Below are 27,078 nucleotides of genomic sequence, written 5' to 3' on the forward strand. Positions count from 1 at the left end.
GAAGTAGAAAGTAAGGAAACAGTCCCATTTACAATTGCACCAAATATAATAAAATACCTAGAAATAATCTTAACCAATGAGGTAAAATCCTGTACTCAGAAAACTAAAACATTGGTGAAAGAAATTGAAGATGACAAAACAAATGGGAAAATATGCAATGCTCATAGGTTGGAAGAATTAGTATTGTTAAAATGTCAATGCAGAGAAGAACTACAGAAACCACCAGAAAACAATTAACAAAATGGAAATAAGTGTATATCTATGAATAATTACTTTAAATGTAAATAGCCTAAGTGCTCTATTCAAAAGAAATAGAGTGGTAGAATGGATAAAAAAAAAAAAAAGACCCTTCTCTGTGCTGCCTACCAGAGACACCTCAGACCTAAAGATACATACAGTTCAGGTGAATGGATAGGAAACCATTTACCATAAAAATGGAAGTGGAACAAAAAAAGTCCAGGGTAGAAATACTTATAGCAGACAAAATATGCTTTAAAACAAAGAGTGTAATGAGAGACAGAGTAGGGCATTACATAATGATAAAGAGATCATTCTAAAAAGAAGATATAAAAATTGTGAATATCTATGCATCCAACATTGGAGCACCTAAATATATACAGCAAATATTAACAGATATAAAGAGAGGAATTGGTAGTCATACAATATTAGTAGGATTCTTTAAAACCCCACTTAACTTCATTAGGTAGATCATCCAGAAAACCAATTAGGAAACAGTGGCTTTGAATGACTCCCTGGACTAGATGGATCTAGCAGATATCCCCAAAACAATGTACATTCTTTTCAAGTGCACAGGAAACATCTCTAGAATAGACTACATTTTGGGCCACAAAGCAAGTCTCAAAATTTAAGAAGATTGAAATCTTACCTTGTATCTTTGCCAGCCACAATGATATGAAACTAGAAATCAGTCACAAGGAAAAGAACTGGGAAAAACACAAACATGTGAAGCCTAAACAGTGTGGTAGTAAACAACTAATGGGTCAATGAAGAAATCCAGAACTACATGGAGACAAATTAAAATGAAAACACAATGCTCCAAAATCTTTGGAACACGATGAAAACAGTTCTAAGAGGAAAATAAATAGTAATACAAGCCTATTCCAAGATACAAGAAAAAGCTCAAATAAAGAATCTAACCTTATACCCTAAAAGAACTGGAAGAATAAGAAAGTCCACGGTGTGTAGATGGAAGGAAATAATAAAGATTAGAGCATAAATAAATGACATGGAGACTAAAAAGAAACAGTAGAAAAATTAATGAAACTGAGAGCTGTTTCTTTGAAGGGATCAAACAAAATTGACGAACCCTTAGCCAGACTCATCAATAAAGAAAGAGAAAAGGAAGGAGACTAGGGATGTAGAATAGGAGGACCCTCTGCTCACCTTGGCTCATGGATGCAACTACATAACAGTCACATCAGTGTAAATAGCCCAGAAAATGACTGGAAGACTGGCAGAGCAAACTCCACAACTAAAGGTAGAGAAGAGGCCACATTGAAGAGGGTAAGAAGGGCGAAGATGTGGTGGGGAGCAAAATGGACCATGGCCGTCCATGGTGGTAGTGGCAATGGGGCAAGCCATGGGTTTGAAGAGGGGAGAGAAATAGACTATTACACCAGGAAGCCTGCATAGTGAAGACCGATACACATAACATTTAGCTTTGAATGGTAGAAGGGCCAAATTTCATGAGTTCTTATAACCAGTGGGACTTAAAGCCTGGAATTTTAAAAATCAGGGGGCTTAGTTTCGTTAGAGCCTGGTAGAGTTCTGGTAGACTCAATGTGGGGCCAACACTCACCACCTAACCTCCTCACATGAAGCCCCACTTCCCCCTGTGCTTTGTTGGATCTGCCCTTCCCAATCATGTTTGCCTCAGTCCCAGTTCTGTGGATCCCCTCCCTCAGAAGAGCAGTGCAAACCTCGCCAACACTACATATTTCTACCTATATGTTTCGCAGAGCCTCAGTCCCAGAAGCGGTGGCAGCAGCGGTAGTGGCAGGCCTTGTGGGAGGTCAAGGCTTACCTTATTAAAATTACATGCCCTATGTGCTTTGCAGATCTGCCTAGGCTGGCCTGGACCTAGCGGTGGCTACAGGTCTCATTTCACAAGCAGACTGGTGTGTACCTTGTTAAAACTTCACAGTCCACCCTGACCAGAGACCAAACACTGCCCATAGCAGGCAAAGAGAGCCTCTGCAGATGCACCACCTGAATGAAATAACGACCAGAACACAATAGCAGGGTGCATGCAGCACACATTGGCACACCCCATGAAGCACCAGGTCCTGAGGAACAGGGGACACTGAACTGTGGGGCATGACAGCACGTCTTCTTAATAAGGTCAGCACTTTCAAGAGTAGGAGATATAGCTGAATTTCCTAACACATGGAAACAGACACAGAAAATGAGAAGGAAGAGTATATCCTAGATAAAAGAACAGGACAAAACCATAGCAAGAGACATAAGTAAAGTGCATATAAGTAATATGCCTGATAGAGCATTTTAAGTAATGATCATAAAGATATTCACTGGACTTGAGAAAAGAGTGGAGGGCATCAGTGAGACCCTTAAAAAAGAGATGAAAAAGAGCCAATCTGAAGTGAAGAACACAGTAAATGAAATTAGAAATATACTGGTTGGAAAAAATACCAAGCTAGAAAACACTGAGGAGTGAATTAGTGACCATGAAAACAGAGTAATGGGAAGTAATCAGGCTGAGTAGCTGAGACAAAAAAAAAAAGTTATGCAAAATGAGAATGTTCTTAGGGAACTTAGTGACTCCATCAAGCATAATAATAATCACATTGTAGGTATCCCATAAGAAGAGTGAGAAGGAGGGGCAGAAAATTTATGTAAAGCTATAATAGCCGAAAATGCCCTAATGCGGGAAGAAAACCTGTCCAGATGCAGAGGCACAGAGATCTCTTCCCAGAACTCAGCCAGGGAGGTCCACACTAAGGCACATGGTAATTAAAATGCCAAAAAGTGGTAGTTAAGAATAATTTTAAAAGGAGCAGGAGAAAAGACCATTATACACAAGGGAAATTCCATAAGGCCGTCAAGCTGATTTTTCAGCAGAAAATTTGCAGGCCACACGGGAGTGTCACAATATATTCAAAGGGCTGAAAGGGAAAAAAAATCTCCAGCCAAAAATACTCTATGTAGCAAGGCTATCTATCATTCAGAATAGGAGAGATAATGAGTTTTGCAAACAAAAGCTAAAGGAGTTCATGACTACTAAACCAGCCCTATAAGAAATATTAAAGATGACTGAGTGGAAAGGAAAGACCATAATTAAGAGTAGGAAACACAGAAGCAGTAAAAATAAGTATATCTGTAAAAATCAAAGAATTCACAAAATGAAACGATAGAAAATATGATGCTATATATGTAAAACGTGGGAAGGGGACAGAAGTAAGGAATGGGTTCACACTTAAATGACCATAAACTTCATACAGACTGCTATATGCAGATGTTATATACAAACCTAATGGTAACCACAAATCAAAAGCTAGTAATACATATGCAAAGAATAAAGTGAAAAGAATCCAAGTATGTTACTAAGGAAAGTCAGTGAACCATGAAAGACACGAGAAGAGAGGATCAGAGGAGTACTACAAAAACAACCACAAAACAGGCACCAAAATTGTAATAAATATGTATCCATCAGTAATTACTTATCATGTAAATAGACTAAACAATCACAAGATACAGGGTGACAGAGTAGATAATAAAATAAGAAAGAGGATATGAGAAGTGAGGGGATGGAAAAACATTTATTATGGTAAATGGATGTCAAAAGAAAGCCACTTATATCTGACAAACTTGACTTTAAAACAAATTCTGTACCAAGACAAAGAAGTACACTATATAATCAGAAAGAGGAAAATCCTACAAGAAGATATGACCATTATTAACATTTATGCACCCAACATGGAGGCACCCACATAGATAAAAACAGTTAATAATAAGTGTGAAAGACTGAATTGATAATAATTTGATAATAGTGGGGGACTTTAGCACCTCACATCAATGGACACATCATCCAAATGGAAAGTCAAGAAGGAAACAGTGGCTTTGACACACCGGAACAAATGGATTTAACAGATATGTACAGTTCTTCTCAAACTTTTCCAAAAAAAATAGAAGAGGAAGGAAATTTTCCAAGTTCATTCTATAAGGCCAGCATTCCCTTGATACCAAATTCAGATAAAGACACCACACAAAAAAAGAGGACTACAGGCCAGTATTCTCTGAGGAACATAGGTGCAAAAGTCCAACAAAATAGCAAACCAAATCAGCAATGTGTTAAAAAAAAATCATTCACCACACACGTGGGATTTATTCCTGGGCTGCAAGCGTGGTTCAATATTTGCAAATCAATTAGTGTAATACATCACATCAAGAGGAGAAAAGATAAAAACCCTCAACAAAGTAGGTTTAGAGGGAGCATACCTCAACATGATAAAATCCATATATGAAAATCCATGGCTAACATCATACTCAATGGTGAAATCCTGAAAGCTTTTCCCCTAAGGTCAGGAACAAAAAGATGTCCATTCTCACCACTTTTAATCAACATAGTTCTGGATGTCCTAGACACAGCAATCAGACAACATAAGAAATAAAAGGCATCCAAACTGGTAAGGAAGATGTAAAACTTTCACTCTGTGCAGATGATGTGATACTCCATAGAAAACCCTAAAGACTCCACCAAAAAACTACTACAATAGATAAATGAATTCTGTAAAGTCGTAAGAAGCAAAATCAGTGTATACATATAATAATCCATTTCATTTGTATACAGTAAATAATGAACCAGCAGAAAGAGAACTTAACAAAACAATCCTTTTACAAATGCACCAAACATAATGAAATACCTAGGAATAAACTTAACCAAAGAAGTGAAAGACCTGTACTCTGGAAACTATCAAACTTTGATGGAAGAAATTGAAGATAACACGAAGAAACAAAAACATTCCATGCACATGAAGAAAAAATATTGTTAAAATGTCTATATTACCCAAAGCTGTCCACATATTTAATGCAAACCCTATCAACATGCCACCAGCATTTTTCACAGAGCTAGAAAACCCCAATAGCCAAAGCAATATTGAAAATGAAAAAATTGGAAGTGTCAGAATGCCAGCCTTCCAAGTTACATTACAAAGTTATAGTGCTCAAAACACTGGCATAAAAACAGACACAAATTAATGGAATGGAATAGGGAGCCCAGAAATAAACCCATAATTATAAGATCAATTAATCTTTGACAAAGGAGACAAGAATATGCAATGGGAAAAAGATAGTCTCTTCAACAAATGGTGTTGGGAACCCTGGACAGCAACATGCAAAAGAATGAAACTGAACCTCTTCCTTATATCATACACAAAAATAAACTCAAAATGTATTAAGGACCTAAATGTGAGACATGAAACTATAAAAGTCCTAGAGGGGAGCCCAGGCAGTATTTTCTGTGACATTGGTTGTAGCAACATCCTTCAAGATACGTCTCCTGAGGCAAGGGAAACAAAAGCAAAAATAAACTATTGGGACTTCATTAAAATGGAAAGGTTCTGTACAGTGAAGGAAACTACAAAACTAAAAGTCTATTGGATGGAGGAAGATATTTGCAAATGATATGTATGATAAAAGTTTGTTCCAAAATATATAAATAACTTGTACAACTCAGCATGAAAAATTTAAGCCAGATATTCCAATTAAAAAGTGGGCAGAAGACACGAACAGAAATTTCTCCAAAGAAGACATCCAGATGGCCAACAGTCACGTGAAATAATCTCATCATCACTCATCATCAGGGAAATGCAAATCAAAACCACAATAAGCTATTGCCCCACACCTGTCAGAATGACTAAAATAAAAAAACTCAGGAAACAAAAAAATGTTGGAAAGGATATAGAGAAAAAGGAACCCTTTTGCAGTATTGGTAGGAATGCAAACTGGTGCAGCCACTATGGAAAACAGTATGGAGGCTTCTCAGAAAGTTAAAAATATCCTTACTATCCTTAATAGCACTACTGTGTGTTTCCCCCAAAGAATATAAAGCACTCATTCCTGTGAACCTGTGAAAGACCTCAAACTTCTCTTATGATGCCTGTGTTTATAGCAGCCTTATTTACAATAGGCAAATGATGGAAGCAGCCCAAGTGTTCATTAATAGATGAATGGATGAAAATGTTACATACACACACACACACACACACACACACACAGGAATATTATTCAGCCATAAAAAAGGAAGAAATCTTTTACTTGCAATAATATGGATCAATCTAGAGAGTATAGTGCTAAGTAAAATATGCTAGTCAGAAAAAGGGAAATACCATATGAATTCAATCATGTGGTATTAATGAACAAAACAAGTGAACAAAGGGTAAAAAAGAGTCAAACCAAAAAAATACACTTACTTATAGTGCGCAGATTATTAATGGTAGGGAGGTAGGTGAGGAGTACACTTATCTTGATGAGCACTGAGTAATCCATGGAACTATTAAATCACTATATTGTACAACTGAAACTAACATGACACTTTTTTACACTGGAATTTTACTTATTTATTTATTTTTGGTGCACAAGGTGACCCATGGGCAGAAAGAGCTGCACTGAAGTTGTGAAGAATGGCTGGTTTTAGACTATGGAATTGGGGAGGTAAAGTCAAAGGGGAGGCCTCCAGAGGGACCTTGATATGCTAAAGAGGGCTCCTAAGATACCTGAGGCCTTGCTCTTGTCAAGCTGCGGTGGTTTTTCCCTCGAGCAGAGCATTAACATGAGGGCCATCGGGGGTTCCTGGAGAAATGCTGTATTTGATTGTCTCAAGTATCTGGCAATGGGCTGCAGGTTATAAGGGAGTTTAATTTGACCTGCCATTTCCTTCTTGCCTTTGTTCCTCATGTCACTGTGGAGGGGTGATACTGGGTCATATTATGTCACCCACTGGAGTAAAGTTAATAGGGGCTTTCTTCATGGGCTGCTATAACTAAAATAAAACCTGTACCCCCTTCACAGGAAACTAAGGAGTAAACTACTGTGCCTTCTCATTCCTGTGAACCTGTGAAAGACCTCAAACTTCTCTTATGATGGTTGTACCTTTCTTTTTCGTTCTTTTTCCCAATTTGTACTAATAATTCCTTCCTAAAATGGGCCACTCAAAAGGATCATCACAGGCATTTGGATTACAAACCAGAAAAACCCTTCTGATTCCTGCTGTTTGTTCCAACTCCATCTGAGGATGCTTCAAGCCTGACATCTAAAAAACTTCTCACTGGAAGCACTGGTAGATCCTGGGTTTGTAATTTGCTCTAATCATTAATCTTTATTTTTCTTGTTTCTATAAAAATGCCTTGTATTAATTGCCTGATTGTTTACTAAACAAAACAGAGTCTATATGATGGCTAAACACCACCTGTTCCACAGTTAAGGCCTTAAATGGCTCTCAAAGTACCATTGTATTATTAAATTCTGAAATAACTCAAGTGCATAAAATTATTTTAATTAAAAAAGTAAAGGGGTGCCTGGGTGGCTCTGTCATTTAAGCATCCAACTCTTGATTTCAGCTTGGGCCATGATCTTACAGCCATGGAATCAAGCCCCACATTGGGCTTATCACTGAGCACAGAGCCTGCATAAGATTCTTTCTCTTCCCCTGCCCCTTTCCTCCATTTGTGTGCGCTCTCGCTCTCTCTCACTTTCTCACTCTCTTCCTCACTCTCTGGAAGGAAGGAAGGAAGGAGGGAAACATAGAGAAGGACCCATATAACTAAAGTCAGAAATGAAAGGGAAGTAATCATCACCAACACCATAGTAATTGTAATGCCCAAGATTCCAATATCACCCCAAAACCAGAAACCGCCAGGGAGACCGAGGCACGCATGCAAAGGCAAAGGGCCTTATTACGGGTTCGAACTCGTACTCACAGACTTTTCCAACGCAGTGGATCCGTACTGTGAGCCCTGAGCAAGGGCTGAGCAGGGATTTTTATGGGCTTTTGGGAAGGGGAGTTACAAGAAATTGTGACATAGGTACAGTGATCCAATCACTATTATACAATATCATTGACAGCAGGTTTAACCATTCACATTGTCTAGAGTATTCGTTACTTTTGGCGGGACTCAATTACAAAATTTAGGGTATCTTTGAAATTAGCCAATTACAGAGCGAGTTCAGGGTCCTATTCGGTGACCATCGGGTTAACTTTAACATTAGGTAGCAGGATCCTATCTAAAGTTTCTATCTGTAGACCTCACCTTTAGGAATGTGGGGAGAGGTAGCTGGCCTTCCCTAATTGGATACCGCAAAGTGATCTCTTCTGCCTCAGGTAACGTGTAACTGCCTGACAGTTCCGGAGAGACTGACCCTTAGACATTCTAGTTTAGAGGGGGGCCTCTGTCATGGAGTCTGTTAGGTTCAGACTTATATTCTTACATAATAAAAAGGTTATAATAGAAATAGACTACTTAGAAAAATTATATGCCAAGAAATTGGGCAACCTAGAAGAAATGGATAACTTTCTAGAAACATAATATTCCAAAACTGAATTAGGAAGAAAGAGAATAACAGACCAATTACTAGTAAAAATTTTAATTAGTAATCAAAAACCTACCAAAAATTAAAAGTTCAAGACCAGATGAATTCACAGGGGAATTCTACCAAACATTTAAAGAAGAGTTAGTACCCATTCTCCTCAACTTATTCCAAAAAATAGAAGAGGAAGGAAGTCTTTCAAATACATCCTATGAGGCCGCATTACCCTGATAACAAAACCCGACAAAGACACCACCAAAAAAGAAAACAGGCCAGTATCCCTGATGAACAAAAATCTCAATGAAATATTAGCAAACCATATCCAACAATACATTAAAAGGATCATTACCACAACTAAGTGGGATTGATTATGGGGGTGCAAGGATGGTTACCTATTTATAAATCAATCAATGCAGTATACCATATCAAAAAACAAAGGATAAAAATCATACCGTCATCTCAATAGATGGGGAAAAAGCATTTGACAAAATTCAAGATCCATTCACTATAAAATTATCAGCAAAGTGGTTTTAGAGGGAACATACCTCAACATAATAAAACCATAGGACAAATCCACAGCTGACATCATGGTCAATGGTGAAAATTGCAGTGCTTTTCCTTTATGATCAAGAATAAGTCAAGAATGTCCACTCTCACCACTTTTTTTCAGCATAGTACTAGAAGTCCTAGCCATAGAAATCAGACAATAAAAAGAAATAAGTGGCATCCATATATTGTTAAGGAATAAGTTGAGCTGTTTCTATTTGCAGATGACTTGATACTATACATAGAAAACCCAAAAGACTCCACCAAAATGTACTAGAAGTAATACAATAAAATTGCAGGATACAAAAATAAGACTCAGAAATCAGTAGTTTGTATGCTTATAACTAAAGTAGCAGAAACAAATTTAAAAAATTCCATTTGCAGTTGTATCAAATAAATACAATACGATACAATACCTAGGAATAAACTTTCCCAAGGAGGCAAAAGAATTGTACTCTGAAAACTAGAAAAAGGTTCATGAAAGAAATTGAATACTACACAAACAGAAAGCTCTTATTCCATGCTCATGGATTTGAAGAATTAATATTGTTAAAATGTCCATACTAGTCAAACCAATCTACAGACTCAATACAATCCCTATCAAAATACCAGTCGTATTTTTCACAGAATTAGAACAAGTAAAACTAAAATTTGTATGTAATCACAGAAGGCTCCGAATAGCCAAAGACAGAAGTACAAAGATGGAGGTATTACAATCCCAGATTTCACGATACACTACAAAGCTATAGTCAGCAAAACAGTCTGCTGCTGGCACAAAAATAGACACATAGATCAATGGAACAAAATAGCTCAGAAATAAACCCACACTTATGGCAAAAACAACATAAAATGAGGAAAAGACAGTCTTTTCAAGAAATAGTATTGGAAAAACTGGACAGCTACATGCAAAACAATGAAACTGGACCACTTTCTTTAACCATACGTAGAAGTAAACTCAAAATGGATTAAGGAAATAAATGTGTGACCTGAAACCATAAAAATCCTAGAAGAGAGAGCACTGATAGGGCAATTTCTTTGACATTGCCTTTGCACATTTTTCTAGATAGGTCTCTTGAGGCAAGGGAAACTAAAGCAAAAATAAGCTATTGAGACTGTATCAAAATAAAAAGCTTTTGCATAGTGAAGGAAACCATCAACAAAATGAAAAGGCAGTGTACTTAGTTGAAGAAGATATTTATAGATGGTGTATCTGATAAAGGTTTAATATCTAAAATATAGTTCAAAAAATGTGTACAACTCAACACATCAATCAAATTACCTGATTAAAAAATGGGCAGAGGACTTGAATAGACATTTCCAAAGAAGACAGCTACATGGCCAACAGACCCATGAAAGATGTTCAACATCACTCATCATCAGGAAAATGCAAATCAAAACTACAGTGAGATACCACCTGACACCTGTGTGAATGGCTAGTATCAAAAAGATAAGATATAACAAGTACCTGTGAGGATGTGGAGAAAAACCCTCATGAGTGTGTGTAGGTATGTAAATTGGTATAGCCACTGTCCAAACAGTATGGCAGTTACTCCAAAAATTAAAAATTAAAATACCATATGCAATAATTGTACCTCAGGGTATTTACCCAAGGAAAATGAAAACATTAATTGGAAAAGATACATGCATACCTATGTTTATTCCAGAATTATTTATATTAGGGAAGATATAGAAGCAAGCTAAGTGCCCAATGATAGATGAATGGATAAAAGTGATGTAATATGTACATATAATGGAATATTATGCAGCTATAAAAAGATATCTTGCCATTTGTAACTACATGGATGCAGCTAGAGGGTATTATGCTAAGTTAAATAAATCATACTGAGAAAGAAAGATACCACATGATTTCAGTCATCTGTGGAATCTAAAAAAACAAAGGAATATATTTTTAAAAATAGCCCCATAAATACAGAGAACAAATTGATGGTTGCAAGAGGGGAGGTTGTTTGGAGATGGGCAAAATTGGGAAAGGTAAGTGGGAGATACAGGCTTTCAGTTATGGGAAGTAATAAGTCATAAGGATGAAAGAGCATAGGGAATATAGTCAGTGACAGTATGGTATGGTGACAGATGGTAGCCACACTTGTGGTAGGCAGAGCATAACACAGAGAAGTTGAATCACTGTGTTGTGCAGCTGACACTAATGTAACATTGTGGGTCAACTATACTCAGATTTAAAAATTATAATTATTCAATCTATTTGTTGTAACAATTCAGATGGTCTATTTCTTCTTGAGTCTGTTTTGGTGGTTTATGTCTTTCTAAGAATTTACCCATTTTATCTAAGTTATCTAATGTATTGACATACTCTTATTCATAGCATTCTCTTCAGATCCCTTTCATTTCTGTTTAGTTGATAGTGATTATTTCAGTAATTTGAGTTGTCTCTCCCTTTTTTTTTTTTTGGTCAATTTATGCAAAGCTTTGTCAATTTTATTGATCTTTTCCAAAAACCTATTTCTGGTTTCACTGATTTTTTATAGTATTTTTCTGTTCTGTGTTTAAATTTTTCAGCTCTAATTTTTATTTCTTTCCTTCTGTTAGCTTTAGATTTAGTATGCTCTTCTTTCTCCAGTTCATTAAGGCGGAAAGTTAGATTACTAGTATGAAATCTTTTTTTCTTACTTTACTCAGGCTACTATAAAAAACTACCATAGACTGGGTAGTTTAAATAACAGAAATTCATTTTCTCACAAATCTGGAGTCTTAAAGTCCAAGATTATTGTGCCTCCCTAGTCAGATTCTGGCGAGAACTCTTTTCCCATATTGCAGATGGCCATCCTCACTGTGTCTTCACATGGTAGAAAGTCAGACAGAGTCAGTTCTCTGGTGTCTCTTCTTACAAGTACACTAATCCCACCATAGCCCTCATGGCCTCATCTAAACCTAATGATCTCCGAAAGGCACCTGTCTCCAAATACCATCACATTAGGGGTTAGTGCTTCAGTCTGTGAACTTGGGGAGAAATGATTCAGTCCATAGCATCTTTTTTTTTTCTTTTGTTTCTTTCTTCTTTTTAATGTAGGTATTTATTACTTTAAATTTACTTCTATGCACTGTTTTAGCCACATCCCATAAGTTTTCCTTCTGTTACTGATTTTTAAACATCATTCCATTGCTAAGTCCAATAGCTGACTGCCCCCCCTCCGTAAGTTTCCAACCTCTGCTTTTTTCCCTGTAGATTATAGTTTTCTGGGGTTTTTTCATATCTCATAATTTTTTGTTGAAAACTGGATGCTTTAGGTAATGTATTATAGCAACTCTGTATACTGTTTCCCATCCTCCAGAGTTTGTTGTTTGGTTGTTTATTTGCTTAGTGACTGGGCTGGACTTTTTCTTTGAATTTGAGTTTTCCCACAGTGTGCCGCCTCTAATGCCATTTCTCTGAGGGAATAGCCTTGAGCATATGCAGTCACCCTAGAATGACACAGCCGTCTCTGGAATGTATCCTTTCCTAATCTCCCTGTCAAGCTGATAGCTGTTGTGCTACTGTTGATGTCACACACAGATGTTAGCCTCCACTAATTGCAGGCTAATTGCTGTATTTTTTGGTAAGATGTCCCCCAGACATAAATTGATCCAGTGTAATCTAATAGAGCTTCCAATAGAGCTTCTGCCCTGTGTGTGGCAGTAGGTAAAAGAAAGGAACCCCAGACCTCTCAGGCATGCCTTGCTGGATCAGAGCTTCTGCATTATGGAGCTATAGGTAGGGTGGGGTAGAAGGAGAAATGTTAATGACTTGCCTCTCATGGAGAGAAAGCCTAGCCTTTGACTGGGACCTGGAGGGAAAGAGAGCCTCCGGGCTTTACTCTCTAGGACTAGAGCTTCTGTCTCAGTGAGCTGAAAGATGGGGCAGATCATGATTCAAATGTTGTAGACTCACTGTTTTCACTAAGAATTAGATAATTTTCTTGTATATGTTTCTCCATTTGCTGTATGCCCATAGGACATTCATAGTTTTCAGAGACTTTAAATGGTGGTGGCTGTGATTTGTTGTCATCATTTTTCAAGTTATAGTTGTTTTGTTGGAGAGAACATCTGTGGGACTTTTCAGAGGGCAATTCTGGAAGTGTCCAGCTCTCACTCATTTCTGGGTCTCCATTTTTTAAAACTCTCAGATCATGCCCTTAATTTAGAGCTCTACAAACTATAGCCTTTGGATCAAATTCACATAAAGTTTCATGGGAATACCGTCATGCCCATTTGCTTACATATAGTCTATGTCCAACAGAGTTGAGTAATTGCAGTGGAGACCATTTGGTCCAAAAAGCCTAAAATATTTAGTGTCTGGCCTTTTATAGAAAAAAATCTGCCAATCCCTACTTTAGTTGGTCAACTTCACCAAAGTCTTTTGTTACTTAAAGATAAACATGCTCCTGTAGTAAATGGGTTGTCAAGAATAACAACTATAATTAAAATCAGATTTGTCTTAAAGACAAAAATAGAAGATTCATAATATAAAATATTTTCTCTTTTTTTCTCCAACATTTTCAGATCTGGTAGCTCAGCGAGGAGAAAGATTGGAATTATTGATAGATAAGACAGAAAATCTTGTAGATTCGGTAAGTATGGGATATGGTAATATTTTTCAGGGTCTAAATAAAGTAGAGAAATTGTGGTTGATGGCTAACATAATCAGGAAATATGTTAAATTTAGTAATTTGCAAATTTTTTCTCCTTTCTAACCTCTATTATGTGATTATGTTGTGATGATGAGTATAATAATAATGAGGCATATATATTGAATAAAAGTCAAAACCCACTAGAAGCCATTAAGGAAATTTTGGTTTGGGAAATATACTCAATATACAGTATAGAAACAATTTGGGTTTTTTTTTTATAGCTTATTTATTTTAGAGACAGAGACAGAGCATGGGGGCAGGCATAGAGAGAGGGAGACACAGAACCTGAAACAGGCTCCAGGCTCTGAGCTGTCAGCCCAGAACCTGATGCAGGGCTCGAACCCATGAACCGTGAGATCATGACCTGAACCGAAGTCAGGCGCTTAACTGACTGAGCCACCCACCCAGGCGCCCCTAGAAACAACTTTGTAAAGCTTTAGATTGGTGCCTTTATAATTTAGTTCAGCAGCATATACTAGTCTGTTTCTATACATTTTGTGAAACATGAAACAAATAAATGTGCAGGCCAGTTGTGATCCAGCATGAATCCTGAAAACTGGACAGTTCAGTCTCTTTCTTGCTGACCATAGCAGCTTGAACCTTCATTGTATCAAGCCAGAGTCATTTGATATTGGGAAGGGCCAGTGAGCCCTACTTAGGCTACAATTATATGTGTCCTTGCATTTTCTATCTGGAAAGTAGATGAAGGATTTGAGGAAAGATGATATACAGTAAATAGATGTGTATAGATGGAGGGCAGAGATCAGTTAAATTTTAGGTCTACACAATTACAGGTTTTTTAATGTTTTTTTTTTTTTGAGAGAGAAAGAGGGACAGAGCATGAGCAGAGAAGAGGTAGAGAGAGAGGGAGTCACAGAATCTGAAGCAGGCTCCAGGCTCTGAACTGTCAGCACAGAGCCTGATGTGGGGTTCAAACTCATGAACTGTGAGATCATGACCTGAGCTGAAATTGGTCGCTTAACCGACTGAGCCACCTAGGCGCCCCCACAATTACAAATTTAAATGTAGAGTAGTTTTCACCTTGAAATGCATCAGTGAGTAATCATGTTTATTCTTTTTTTTATTAGAAGTTCCCATGGAGTTTTTTTTTTTTTAAATAGTTTATTGTCAAATTGGTTTCCATATAACACCCAGTGCTCTTCCCCACAAGGGCCCTCCTCCATTACCACCACCTCCCTTCCCCCACCTCCTCCCCCTTCAACCCTCGGGTTCCTTTTCAGTATTCAATAGTCTCTCAGGTTTTGCGTCCCTCTCTCCCCAACTCTCTTTCCCTCTTCCCCTCCCCCTGGTCCTCCATTAGGTTTCTCCTGTTCTCCTATTAGACCTGTAAGTGCAAGCATATGGTATCTGTCCTTCTCCGCCTGTTTATTCTTACTAACAGTTAGATCATAGTGGTTAGGAGCACAAGCTCTGCAGTCAGGATGCCTGGGATGAATCACATCTTTGCCACTTACTAGTTTTGTGATCTTAGCCAAGTTACTTAACCTCTCTATGCCTCAGTCCTCATCATTTGTAAAATGGAGATGTGCCTCATGAAAGCAGATAGTGCATGCAAAACGCCTAACACAGTATCTGGTACATAATAAGAGCTATTTCAATGTTTACTGTTATTGTTAGTTTTACAGAGACATCTATTAACAGTAGTTCTTAGGAGGATGATAGTTTTATTTTAGTCACAGGACATGGAAATTGGAGGAAAGGTGGTACCATATAGCAAGTCAGAATATCAGGTTTCTATAATGACTCACTCTGTAACCCATTGCTATGGGGCAAAAAAGTATCTGATTCCAGATCTGCAGACCAAATTCTTAATCTATGAAGATTACCCTATTTAGCTAAAACTGTCTGTGTTCGGCCCGTGTTAGTATAGTTTGTACTTTCCAAATAAGTCTTTAGTTTTGTCGGCTATGTGATCCAGAATAACAAAAGATACTAATTAACTAACAGAAGTCTCTCCTTATGGAGGAATAACCTATATAGAATAAAGTGTGGCAGGCGTACCATTTAGTTATTTTTTTACACATATATCTATACCTAGGTAAGCGCTGCTTAGTTCAGTATAAAAAACATTTCCAGTAACTCAGAAAGATGCCTTATGCTCCTTCTGTTAATAATCTCCAACAGAAGTAATCATTTTATGATTTATATCACCCGAGGTGATGTTTTGCTTGTTTTTAAATGTATAGAAATTGGATTCATATGTTATATACTGTTTTCTCTCTGGCCTCTTTCACTGTTAGTCCTGTGAGATTCATCTACATTGTTGCATGTGGTAATAGTATATTGTTTTGTACTATTCCATTGTATAAATTTACCTACCACAATTTATTTATCCATGCTCCCCTGTTGGGAATCCATTCTAATTCTAGATTCTCGTTTTTGTTCCATTTATCTGTTCATTTTTTCAGTCTTTTTTCTTTCTATGTTTTATTTCGGATACTTTCTGTTATGTTTCTTTTGTGGTTTGTTATCAGTTAGTACTCCCTCCTCATATATTTTTTGTCTCTGCAAGTTTGATTTGGTTCTTTTTTAGATCTTACATATTTCCTTTGCATATGAATACTTCCTTGTACCTTCTTGAGTATCTGAAGTATATGTATAATTGAAATGTTTATTCTACTTTTGGTGAACTTGGGCGTACAACTCTGTTGGCTATGCACCTCAGAGTGGAATTGCTGGGCTATTAGGGAATTTTGTTGTTTGGTTGGTTTAAACTGTGTCTTGGTGGGAATAGTTCGGTAGATACTGAGAAGTCACTGTTGCAGAACAAAGTGGATAATTGATTAAGCAAAGTTCCTTGGGTTTTGGGTCTCATACAAGTAAATACATAACATTCTTGTGTAAATTGAACAGATTTTTATGGCTCAAAATCCCAGAGTTATATTGGGCAGAACAAGCAAATGTGTTTGCGAACAACTGGCTTAAAGGGAACCTTTCTTACTGGAAAAGCATAAAGAGGAGAAGGCTTTTACATTAGCAGGAAGAACCACTTCTGATGCTTGACACCATGCATATTTGGTGGAGTAGAAAAAGGGAGAAGCTTTCGGGCGCCTGGGTGGCTCAGTCGGTTAAGCCTCCGGCTTCGGCTCAGGTCAGATCTCACGGTGGTGGGTTCGAGCCCCGCATCGGGCTCTGTGCTGACAGCTAGCTCAGAGCCTGGAGCCTGCTTCCGGTTCTGTGTCTCCTTCTCTCTCTGCCCCTCCCCCTCTCATGCTCTGTCTCCCTCTGTATCAAAAATAAATAAAACAAAACAAACAAAAAAAAAAAAAGGGAGAAGCTTTTCAGTGAGCTCATACTGCTTAATGTATACGTGACAGAGTCCTGCTTCTGAGAACGAGTGACGATGAGTGGCTAGTCTCTACCTGTCATAAGGAATAAAGTGTTGATTCAACAGATTAATGAAAGTAAAATGTTCACAGGCCTTCCTGCCAATCAGTCGTGTAGTAAGTGCCAGCGATCAAACAATTCATGTTTTTTTCCCTAGTCTGTGACCTTCAAAACAACCAGCAGAAATCTTGCACGAGCCATGTGTATGAAGAATCTCAAGCTCACGATCATCATCATCATCGTATCAATCGTAAGTTTTTGGCATTTTAGTGTGTTTTTTAATTTTTTGATCTTTAAAAAGTTAAAAGCTGGAATTCCTTCTCAATTGTTAGCACTCTGAAATGAGCTATATATGGCTTTCAGGTGGTAAGACACATGAGCAAGTAGAGGCTTTCCTATGAATTCAATCCAGAATATTCTACTCACATCTCATCTTGCCGTTGAGAATGTTTATATGTAAGGAATCATGCAAGGCATTCCAAATATTTCTGGGTAATTAGTGTTTTTGTCAGTACTGAAATGGGATTCTTTTAAAATTATATTTTGTTATTGACTCCATATTTTCTAACTACATTTCTGTTTTCTAGTTGATTGCATGTTCCATTTCTTTATTTCTGTTTTCTCTTGTCTAATCTGTTTTTGTGTCTGGCAGCTTTCCATAACTCTTACTAGTTACAATAGTTTGTCAGTTTATTCTATATTCTGATTCTTCTGTCAGGAGTCAGCAAACGTTCTGTGAAGTGCCAGGTCATAAATATTTTGGGCTTTTTAGGCTACAAGTATTCTCTGTCACATATCCTTTTTTTAAAAATGAACTTTTAAAAATATAAAAACCATTCTTAGATCACAAACCATGGGCTATGTTTTGCTGGCCTGTACTATAGGTAGATTATGATACCATCTATTAATAATTTCAACTTCATCAAATTTATACACACACATTATATAAAATTCAATGTAATTACATATATGTATGTGTATGTATATATAATTTAAAGTTACTAGCAATGTGTAATAATTATGGTGCCAGTGGCATCTTTAGTTTCTTGTTTTAATAGGAATGCTTCTAATATTTCATTTATAGGAGTGATAGGTACTATGAATTCTTGTTAGATTTTTATTGTCAAGTTAAAGGATTTTATTTTTGTTTATAGATTAACTAAAGTTTTAGTAAGGAATAGGCATTTAATTTTGGTAAATGATATTTCTCTTCCCAATGAATTAATAATATGACTGTCTATATTTAACATTAATATAAAGAATTGCATTAATAAATGTACATAAAATTAACTATCCTTTCATTTCTGGGATAAAATACTAAGTGGCCATTATGTAGTATTCCCTTAATGCATTATGAGTTCTGTTTCCTAAGGTTTATTTAGTAGTTCTCTTGTCTAGTATTTCTCTTGTCTATAAATATAAATGAGTCTGTATGCTGTTCTCCTTTTATAATCCCTATGTAAACAGAAATTGGACCTCTTTGAACTATCCTAAATGTTTGGTAACCTTTTTAATATGTTTAAACTCCTTTTTGTATTGCATTCCGGGAGAATCATTCAGTTCACTCTTTCTGCAAGTTACTTTTCTTTCCATCTCTCTTCATTCTAAGTATTTATTTTTCATAGCCATCCTTTAAATTTCTAAGAACTCTTATTATTTTTGGTATAACCTTTTTTTTATGAAATTGTCCTTGTAACAGATGTGCCCTCTCCTTGACTTTCTCTGGATATTTATTAAGAGATATATCACAGAGAAGAAGCTTATGTGATGGTGGGAATGGCTAGGCAAGTTCAAAATCCTCAGGGCAGGCTGTCGGGAAGGGCAGGCTGGACCTCTGGGGCAGGAGCAAAGCTGTAGTACACAGGCATAATTGGCTTCTTCCTCAAGGAAACCTCAGCTCTGCCCCTAAGGACATCTACCATCGATTCAGGCTAGTTCAGCTTATGTAGGATAATCTGCTTTACTTAAAGGCGACTGATTTATGAGCTTTAATCACATGTGCAAAATACAGTAACACCTAGATTAGTGTTGGATTGGGTATAACTGTGTACTGAAGCCTAGTAAAAATGACACATAAAACCCACCTTGGAGAAATATAGTTATGTTTATTTATAATGGGTTTTTGTTATTTTTGTTTTTAAACAAATTACATAGGTATTTTGTAAAACTTTATTTCTAATATAGTAAGGTTGACAGTTATAATCCCCCTATGTAAGAGCTATTCAGAGTCCTCAGTAAATTTTAAGAGTGTAAGGAGGTCCTGAATCAAAAGTTTGAGAGTTGCTATTCTGAGGAGGGTGGGAGGCAGATGCTTTCCTTTGAGGGTAGCTCGTGGCTGCGCAGAGCAGCTTTTCTCCCTATCCTCTTGCCATTTGCAGAAACCCAGAATGAACTCTGAGCAGATCCTCTGACTCGGCTCCACATCTCCTTGACCCCTGTTGAAAGACCTCCACCTTAGATGGCTGGATCTACCTAACAGCGAAGGGCGGCCATGGATAGGTTGATGTTTTACTGGAAATTGTGCCATGGCCTTGAATGTCTCCTTGCTCAGGATCCTCAGGTGGCACATTCAAGGCTCCTTAGCTTAGCTTCTTCCTACTACTTGGGTCTGGAAATTTAGATTGATTTATAAAGCTAGATTATTATTAAATTTATATTGTATTTATTGATTACTTACCACATGCATAGCAGCACTCTTAATGCAGTATCAATCTTTCCCAAAAACTGTTGTCACCTAATACATTGTACTTTAGCTTTAAAAATCCTTATATGTCGTCTGTGGCAGATAGTCAACTTCACGTCAAATTGGAGTGTGTGTGTGTGTGTGTGTGTGTGTGTGTGTGTAGTGTAAACTACTCATTAATAACCAGAATTTGCTGTAAATCACCCCATCCCTTACATTTATAGAGAAGGCAGAAACACTCTGCTGACTTGGAAATGAGCATGGAATTCATACATGAATTTTTTTTTTCCAGGCATTGACTAATGAAATCAGCCACTTAAAGATCTCAAAAAAGTTGTAATTTAAAGAAAGACAAAATGACTAAATTAATGCAGTGAACCTCAGTTTTAAAATATATTTTTGGAATTTAATAATGTGAACAAGCATATACCATTAAAAATCATACTTTAAAATTACAGCAGTTAAAAACCTAGGTATCTACAGCAGAATTAGTGTTTTTACTGTTACTCATATTGTCAGCTTTCCTATGATTTGGTAATTATAATTATTATCTCATTATTCACCGAAAGGTTCATATCAGCATTCTTATTCATAGATGATATAGATGTAGAATCTCTACTTACACTTTTAAATATTTCTAATCATCCTCATAATAAAAAGTAATCCATGTGTAAAACCTAAAAATGTGCTTCATAATAATATCATACTTTAGGAGAATTACGATAATTTGCGATCTTAACGATAATTAATGATGTTAACTCATTATGAGTTAACTGATATGCCTTGATTCTGCCTGGTTCCCAGTGAAGAGAGACAACTCCACTGCTTTCTCTCCGAATGAAGAAAGTATAGTGGAATTCAAATGTGTGCGAGCTATAATAAAAAGAATCCTTTTATTTTCACTCACTTTTGCCTTTGAAGATACTTGATTGGTATATTATATTATTAAATAACTGCTACTGTAATGGGACTAATATCTGTTAATAGGTTTTGCGTTACTTTATACCTTATTTATAGGCCTATGATAGATTCTAGAAAATAAAATTGCCTTCCCCCTCCCTCTAGGTATTCATCTATATCATTGTGTCACCTCTCTGTGGTGGATTTACATGGCCAAGCTGTGTGAAGAAATAAAACAAGGAAAAGTTATCATTAACCAAGGATATGAGAGAACAAGGAGTTAAAAGCAATCCATTTGATTCAAGCCTTTGAATACTGACAGATGGTGTCTGCCAGTCTCTTCAACCCTCTTCTATTTTTTTTAATCTTGTTGTATGCTTCCAGATTTATCTTTGTCCAGTTTATTCCAGTGCACTTCAGATTGAACCATTTATTGCAGCAGTAGCCTTAAAAAGGCTTTTGTTTCTTTAGTTCATTAACCAGAGCCGTCTACGTAGAGAAACATTTTTGTTTGTAATTGCGCAAAGCTCTCACCAAGGTAGAAAGCACCAGTCTAAGTGCTGTCTACTAAGAATTTGGATGAACTTTGTATGGGCACACAACAGTATTCAAGAGAAAGATAGCATTGCTAATATCTCATTTAATGTCTTTTGCTATGGAAGAGTGTTAGGTGCTTGAAAACAATATAAATGGAGAATTGTTGTTACTTGGGGAATTGTAATTAATTTGTTGGTGCTGCTTGTTGCCAGGAGCCCATGAAGGTGAAGTTGTAAACATTTTCTTTCAGTCATATGGGGAACATTTTGCTAGCCCATTAGAAGCACACAGAATTAAACCTAATCCTTAGTATTCACTTGCAAGAAGCAAGTTCTAACCTTTCACAAACCTTGCAGAGCTTGATGTCCTCTCTTTCCCCATTGCAGTTGATTTGAAAAGAGGATGGCTTAAAAATTGTTGAAGATTGTGGTTTTTTATATATTTCTTTCTCTTTGGGGATTTTTAGGGCATTTGTATGTTTAATAGAATGGGTAGTGTGGGAGGTGGAGAGGCAAATTCTTCTGGTTCACCAGAGAAAAATGAAAGAACCTCAGTGGATGTGCTAGTGTTTTAGAGATGTACGAAGAGGAGGTAGTGTGGATAATTTTTTCCAGTGTGGGAGAAGCCCAAACTGAATGTAGTCAAGTTACCTCTAGGTTTTGGGTTTGACTGCTGTTGAATAATAGTTTTAGTACCCTTTATGGATTAATAAATTTTTTAATCTGACTAGTTTTGAAGAATTCTTTTGTGAAACTTGAGAATAGACAGTATGGTATATAGAAATAATACCAGACAGTTCAATATCCATTTAACTGCAGTGTGGGAAAACTGGAATGCAATCATACTGCTTTGGCTACACTGGCATCTGTTGGCTATTATGTAGTTTTGGTGTGTATCTGAAAGGACATTTGCTGCCGTAAATCTGATTGCATTTATTTATCAATAAATGCCAGTAAATGGAAATTATATTACATTTGACTGTTTTCCAAATGAAAGAACAAAGTAGTCTATAAAACCTAGCCATGTGTGTAATCCTAGTCATGTGCCTTGAATATATATGTGTCACATACCCTGCCTCATGCTACCTGTTCTTCTATCTACACCTCTTGATTCATGCTGATTCATTTATTTGACATATACTGCAGGCCCACTGGAACTCTTCTTCGTGATCACACATAGTACAAATGTTTCTTGGTCTTCTTTATCAACACTAATGCCTTTTAATTACATCAGCATTTCCTATTGGAAAACATATTTCTTCCAGGAAAACGTTTGGCATTCCTGAATAATAGTTTCCAAATGTCTTTAATCCAAAGAAAAAGGCTAAAAGCTTATTTCCCTTTCTTATACACACCTGAATAAAAATGATATGCATGTTTTAGGGATAAATTACTTACCTGTTCTTTGGTCTATTTATGTATAAGAATGCTTTTGAAAGCACATATCTTGTTTTAAATGATGCACAAGTTGAAGGCATTAATAAAACTTAAGACTACTGCAGTGAGCTTTAGAATTCTTCCTTGAATCTGATTTCTTCTGCTGACGTTTTACCATCGTTTACTTATGCTAAAAATACATTAAGAATTGTGGCCTGGGGAGGAGTTAGGATGGCAAAGTAGTAGGGGACCCTATGCTTGCTTCATCCCTCGAATACAGCTAGATAAATATAAAATCATTCTGAATACCCAAGAAATCAGTCTGAGGACTGAGAGAACAAACTGCACAACTAGTGGGAGAAAAGAGACCACATTGTGGAAAGTAGGAGATGTGGAGATGCGATCTGGGGAGAACAGAATCATGGGTGTTGCAGAGAGGGGGACACATGAAGGGAGATTGTTTACTCTTCTGTGAGAGCTTCATGAAAAGCAGTGGGTATGAACTCTCCAAGGATGATAGAGTGGGATGATGCCATTTTTACCCCCACCTATCAGTATGGACGGACTTCAGTGAGCAGCACACCATCCACAGTGGAGGCTTGAGTAGCTTGCACCAAGCCCCCCCTCCCCCAACCACCATGTTCTCCAGGTGCTTTTTTACTAGGGCATGTGTGCTGTGCTATGAAAGCAGCAGTGGGCCCCTCCCCTGGAAGATAACAGATCTCCTCCACACACACCAAGTTTACTGACCATAAAGTGTTGCAAAACTTTAACTCTAAGAGAAATAGGATCTAGCCTCTTTTAACAAGCAGACCAAAAAACCTCATTAAAACCCGCCAACCAATGGACAAGGTCCAAACACTCCCCAATGCAAGCAGAGAAACTCTGCAGAGAACTGACCTTAGTTAGGGAAAGAGTGGCCAAAACACAACAGTAGAGTGCACTCAGCCTATACCGGAAACACTTACTGAAGCTCCAGGTCCTCGACAGTATATGTCGTCTTCTTAATATACCCATTACTGTAAGGAGCTGGAAACATAATAGGCATTTCTAACATACAGAAGACAGAGACCTAAGCAAAATGCCAAGACAGGAATTCATCCCAAAAGAAAGAGCACACCGAGGTCATGGATGAGGATCTAATCAAAACAGATATATGTAATATGAACCAGAATTAAAACAACTATCATAAGGATACTAGCTGGGCTTGAGAAAAGCATAGAAGACAGCAGGGTGTCCCCCCTACAGCACAGATAAAAGACCTAAAAACTAGTCAGGCTGAAATAAAAAAATGCTATAACTGAGGTGTAAAACCAACTGGATTTAATGATCACGAAGATGGAAGAAGCAGAGGAATGAATAAGTGATACAGAAGATTAAATTATGGAAAATAATGAAGCTGAAAAGAAGTAAAGAAAAATATTGGGTTATAAATGTAGACTTAGGGAACTCAGCAACTCCATAAAGCATAATAACATTCATATCATAGGAGTCCCAGAAGAAGAAGAGAGGGAAAGGAGGATAGAAAGTTTATTTTGAGCATAGCTGAAAACTTACCTAATCTGAGGAAGGAAACAGACATCCAAATCCAAGAGGCACAGTCAACTCCCATCAAAATCAACAAAAGCTGACCAACACCAGTGGGGCACCTGGGTGGCTCAGTTGATCGACCTCGGCTCAGGTCATGATCTTACAGTTCGTGAATTCAAGCCCCACGTGGTGCTCTGTGCTGACAAGCTCAGAGCCTGGGGCCTGCCTCAGACTCTGTCTCCCTCTATCTGCCCCTTCCTGGCTCGTGCTCTGTATCTCTCTCTCTCTCACAAATAAATATTAATGTTTTTTTAAAAACTGGTCAACAAGACATATGATAGTAAAATTTGCAAAATACAGAGATAAGAAAAGAATCCTGAAACCAGTAAGGGAAAAGAAATCCCTAACCTACAAGGGAGATCTGTAAGGAGATCTTTCCACAGAAACTTGACAGGCCAGAAAGGAGTGGTATGATATATTCCACGTGCTGAATAGGGGGAAAGATGCAGCCAAGAATAGTTTATCAAGTAAGGCTGTCATTCAGAATGGGAAAGATAAAAAGTTTCCCTGATAAAAACTAGGAATTCCTGGCCACTGAACCAGCACTCTAAGAAATATTAAAGGGGACTCTTTGAGTAGGAAAGAAAGACCAAAAGCCACAAAGACTAGGCATGAAGAGAAAATCTACAGAAACAACGATTTTACAGGAAATACAATGGCACTAAATTCATATGTATCAATAATCACTCTGAATGTAAATGGGCTAAGTGCCCCAATCAAAAGACATAGGGTATCCGACTGGATAAAACAGAAAGACAAGACCCTTCTATATGGTGCCTACAAGAGACTCATTTTAGACCCAAAGACACCAACAGATCGAAAGTGAGAGGATGGAGGAGCACCTGGGTGGCTCAGTCAGTTGAGCATCCGACTATGGCTGAGGTCATGATCTCACGGTTTGTGGGTTCAAGCCCCGCATCGGGCTCTGTGCTGACCACTAGCTCAGAGCCTGGAGCCTGCTTCAGATTCTGTGTCACTTTCTCTCTCTGCCCCTCCCCTGTTCATGTTCTGTCTCTCTCTGTCTCTGAAAAATAAATAAAATGTAAAAAAAAGTGAGGGAATGGAGAAACATACAAATGAATGTCAAAAGAAAACCAGAGTAGCCATACTTAAACTAGATTTTACACCAAAGACTAACAAGAGGAAGAAGGACATTACATCATAATTAAGGGGTCTGTTCACGAAGAAGATCTAACAAGTGTAAATATTTATGCCCCAACTTGGAGGAACCCAAATATATGAAACAAAAACAAATATAAAGAAATTCATCAATAATACAATAATAGTAGAGGGCTTTAACACTCCACTTACAGCAATGGATAGATAATCTAAACAAAATCAACAAGGAAACAATGGCTTTTAATGACACACTGAACCAGGACTTAACAGATATATTCAGAACATTTCATCCTAAAGCAACAGAATGCACATTCTTTTAGAGTGCACATGGAACATACTCCAGAATAGATCACATATTGGGTCACAAATCAGCCCTCAACAAGTACAAAAATATTTAGATCATACCATGCATATTTTTAGACCACAATGCTATGAAACTTGAAGTCAACCATAAAAATATTTCAAAAGGCCACAAACATGTGGAGATTAAAGAACATCCTACTAAAGAATGAATGTGTAGGAGGAGATCCAACATAGTAGAGAAGTAGGGGGAACCAAAGTTACCTTGTCCCTCAAACACAGTGTTGAGGCCAAAGGACTTTGAATTCCAGGAGTCCAGGCTGCAGAGTGACAGAGACGTCTCCAGAGATCCATGGGGACAACCTGGCGGGCCATAGGTGTGTCATTGTGAACTGGGAGAGATAAAATGGGCGGTGTAGGCATGGATGGGAGAGATCCCCTTCTGTGGAGAGACAAAGGGAAGAGAAAGAGAGGCTGGGGAAGTATAGGACTGTATCAGGATAGGAGAAAAGCCACAGAGTAGGACAAAGATCCAATCTCTTACTGCGGGGCTTTCTGTGGACTGGGGCGGGTTGCCCTGTTCATGCATATGGGGAGGAGGGGAGCCAGCCCTGGTATCGGTAACTAGTTCAGAGGTGCGGTCTGCAGTGGGAGGAAGCAATCCTCTCCCTAGAGTGCTGTGGGAAGAAGATATCTAACCATTCAAAGGACAAAGACTGCTTGCTTCTGCCAGCCAGAGGCCATATATTGGCGGGCGGGGAGTGCCACTTCCCAGGAACTGGGGCACCCAGAGTGGGATGCTTTAAGACATTGGGGTTTGAATCCCAGATGAGCACCAGGGAGGTGCGGGAGTCATCAGAGGGGGACAAACTGCCTCGTTTGTGCCCATGGCACTGTGAGGATGGCTTGAACAGAGTAGTTTGGGACACCTGGTCCATGGAGGAGAGACTGGGTGCTGCCATTTTTCTCCCCACCACTACCAAAGTGGGGCTTCAGGGAAGGGACAGCAGGCCCACAGTGGATGCAGGACCCGCCTACACAAAACCATGCCCCTCCATGCCTGGTAACTGCACATCTACTGGAGCAGGATAGACGCTGATATCAGACAGTCCCTCCTTTAAAATTTTTTTTTGAATGTTTTATTTATTTTTGAGAGAGGGAGAGACAGCTTGAACAGGGGAGGGTCAGAGAGAGGGGGAGACACAGAATCTGAAGACAGGCTCCAGGCTCTGAGCTATCTGTCAGCAGAGAGCCCGATGTGGGGCTTGAACCCACAACCGCGAGATCATGACCTGAGCCAAAGCTGGACACTCAACTGACTGAGCCACCCAGGCACTCCAGACAGCCCATCCTTCAGACCACCACTGCCACCAGTTCCAAGGCAACCAGCGGTTTGGCACTTGCTGATTTAGTTCTTGGACAGTTCTTATTGTATATATATTTTTTTCTTCCTTCCTTTTCTACTCCTTACTTC

The 27,078-nt window shown here is 37.9% G+C and overlaps 1 protein-coding gene across 1 annotated transcript in view; it reads left to right on the forward strand.

Moving 5' to 3' along the window:
* VAMP7 (vesicle associated membrane protein 7) overlaps positions 1-22,724 on the forward strand; it is a 59,490-nt gene extending 36,766 nt beyond the window's left edge. Inside the window, exons 6-8 of the mRNA XM_029930186.1 lie at positions 13,624-13,691; positions 17,257-17,349; positions 20,848-22,724. Coding sequence (XP_029786046.1) covers positions 13,624-13,691; positions 17,257-17,349; positions 20,848-20,916 — 230 coding nt within the window. The 3' untranslated portion in view covers positions 20,917-22,724. The remainder of the gene's footprint in view (positions 1-13,623; positions 13,692-17,256; positions 17,350-20,847) is intronic.
* Positions 22,725-27,078: the final 4,354 nt, after the last annotated feature.

The sequence above is a fragment of the Suricata suricatta genome, chromosome X (genome assembly GCF_006229205.1).
Source record: "Suricata suricatta isolate VVHF042 chromosome X, meerkat_22Aug2017_6uvM2_HiC, whole genome shotgun sequence".
Classification (NCBI taxonomy): Eukaryota; Metazoa; Chordata; class Mammalia; order Carnivora; family Herpestidae; genus Suricata; species Suricata suricatta.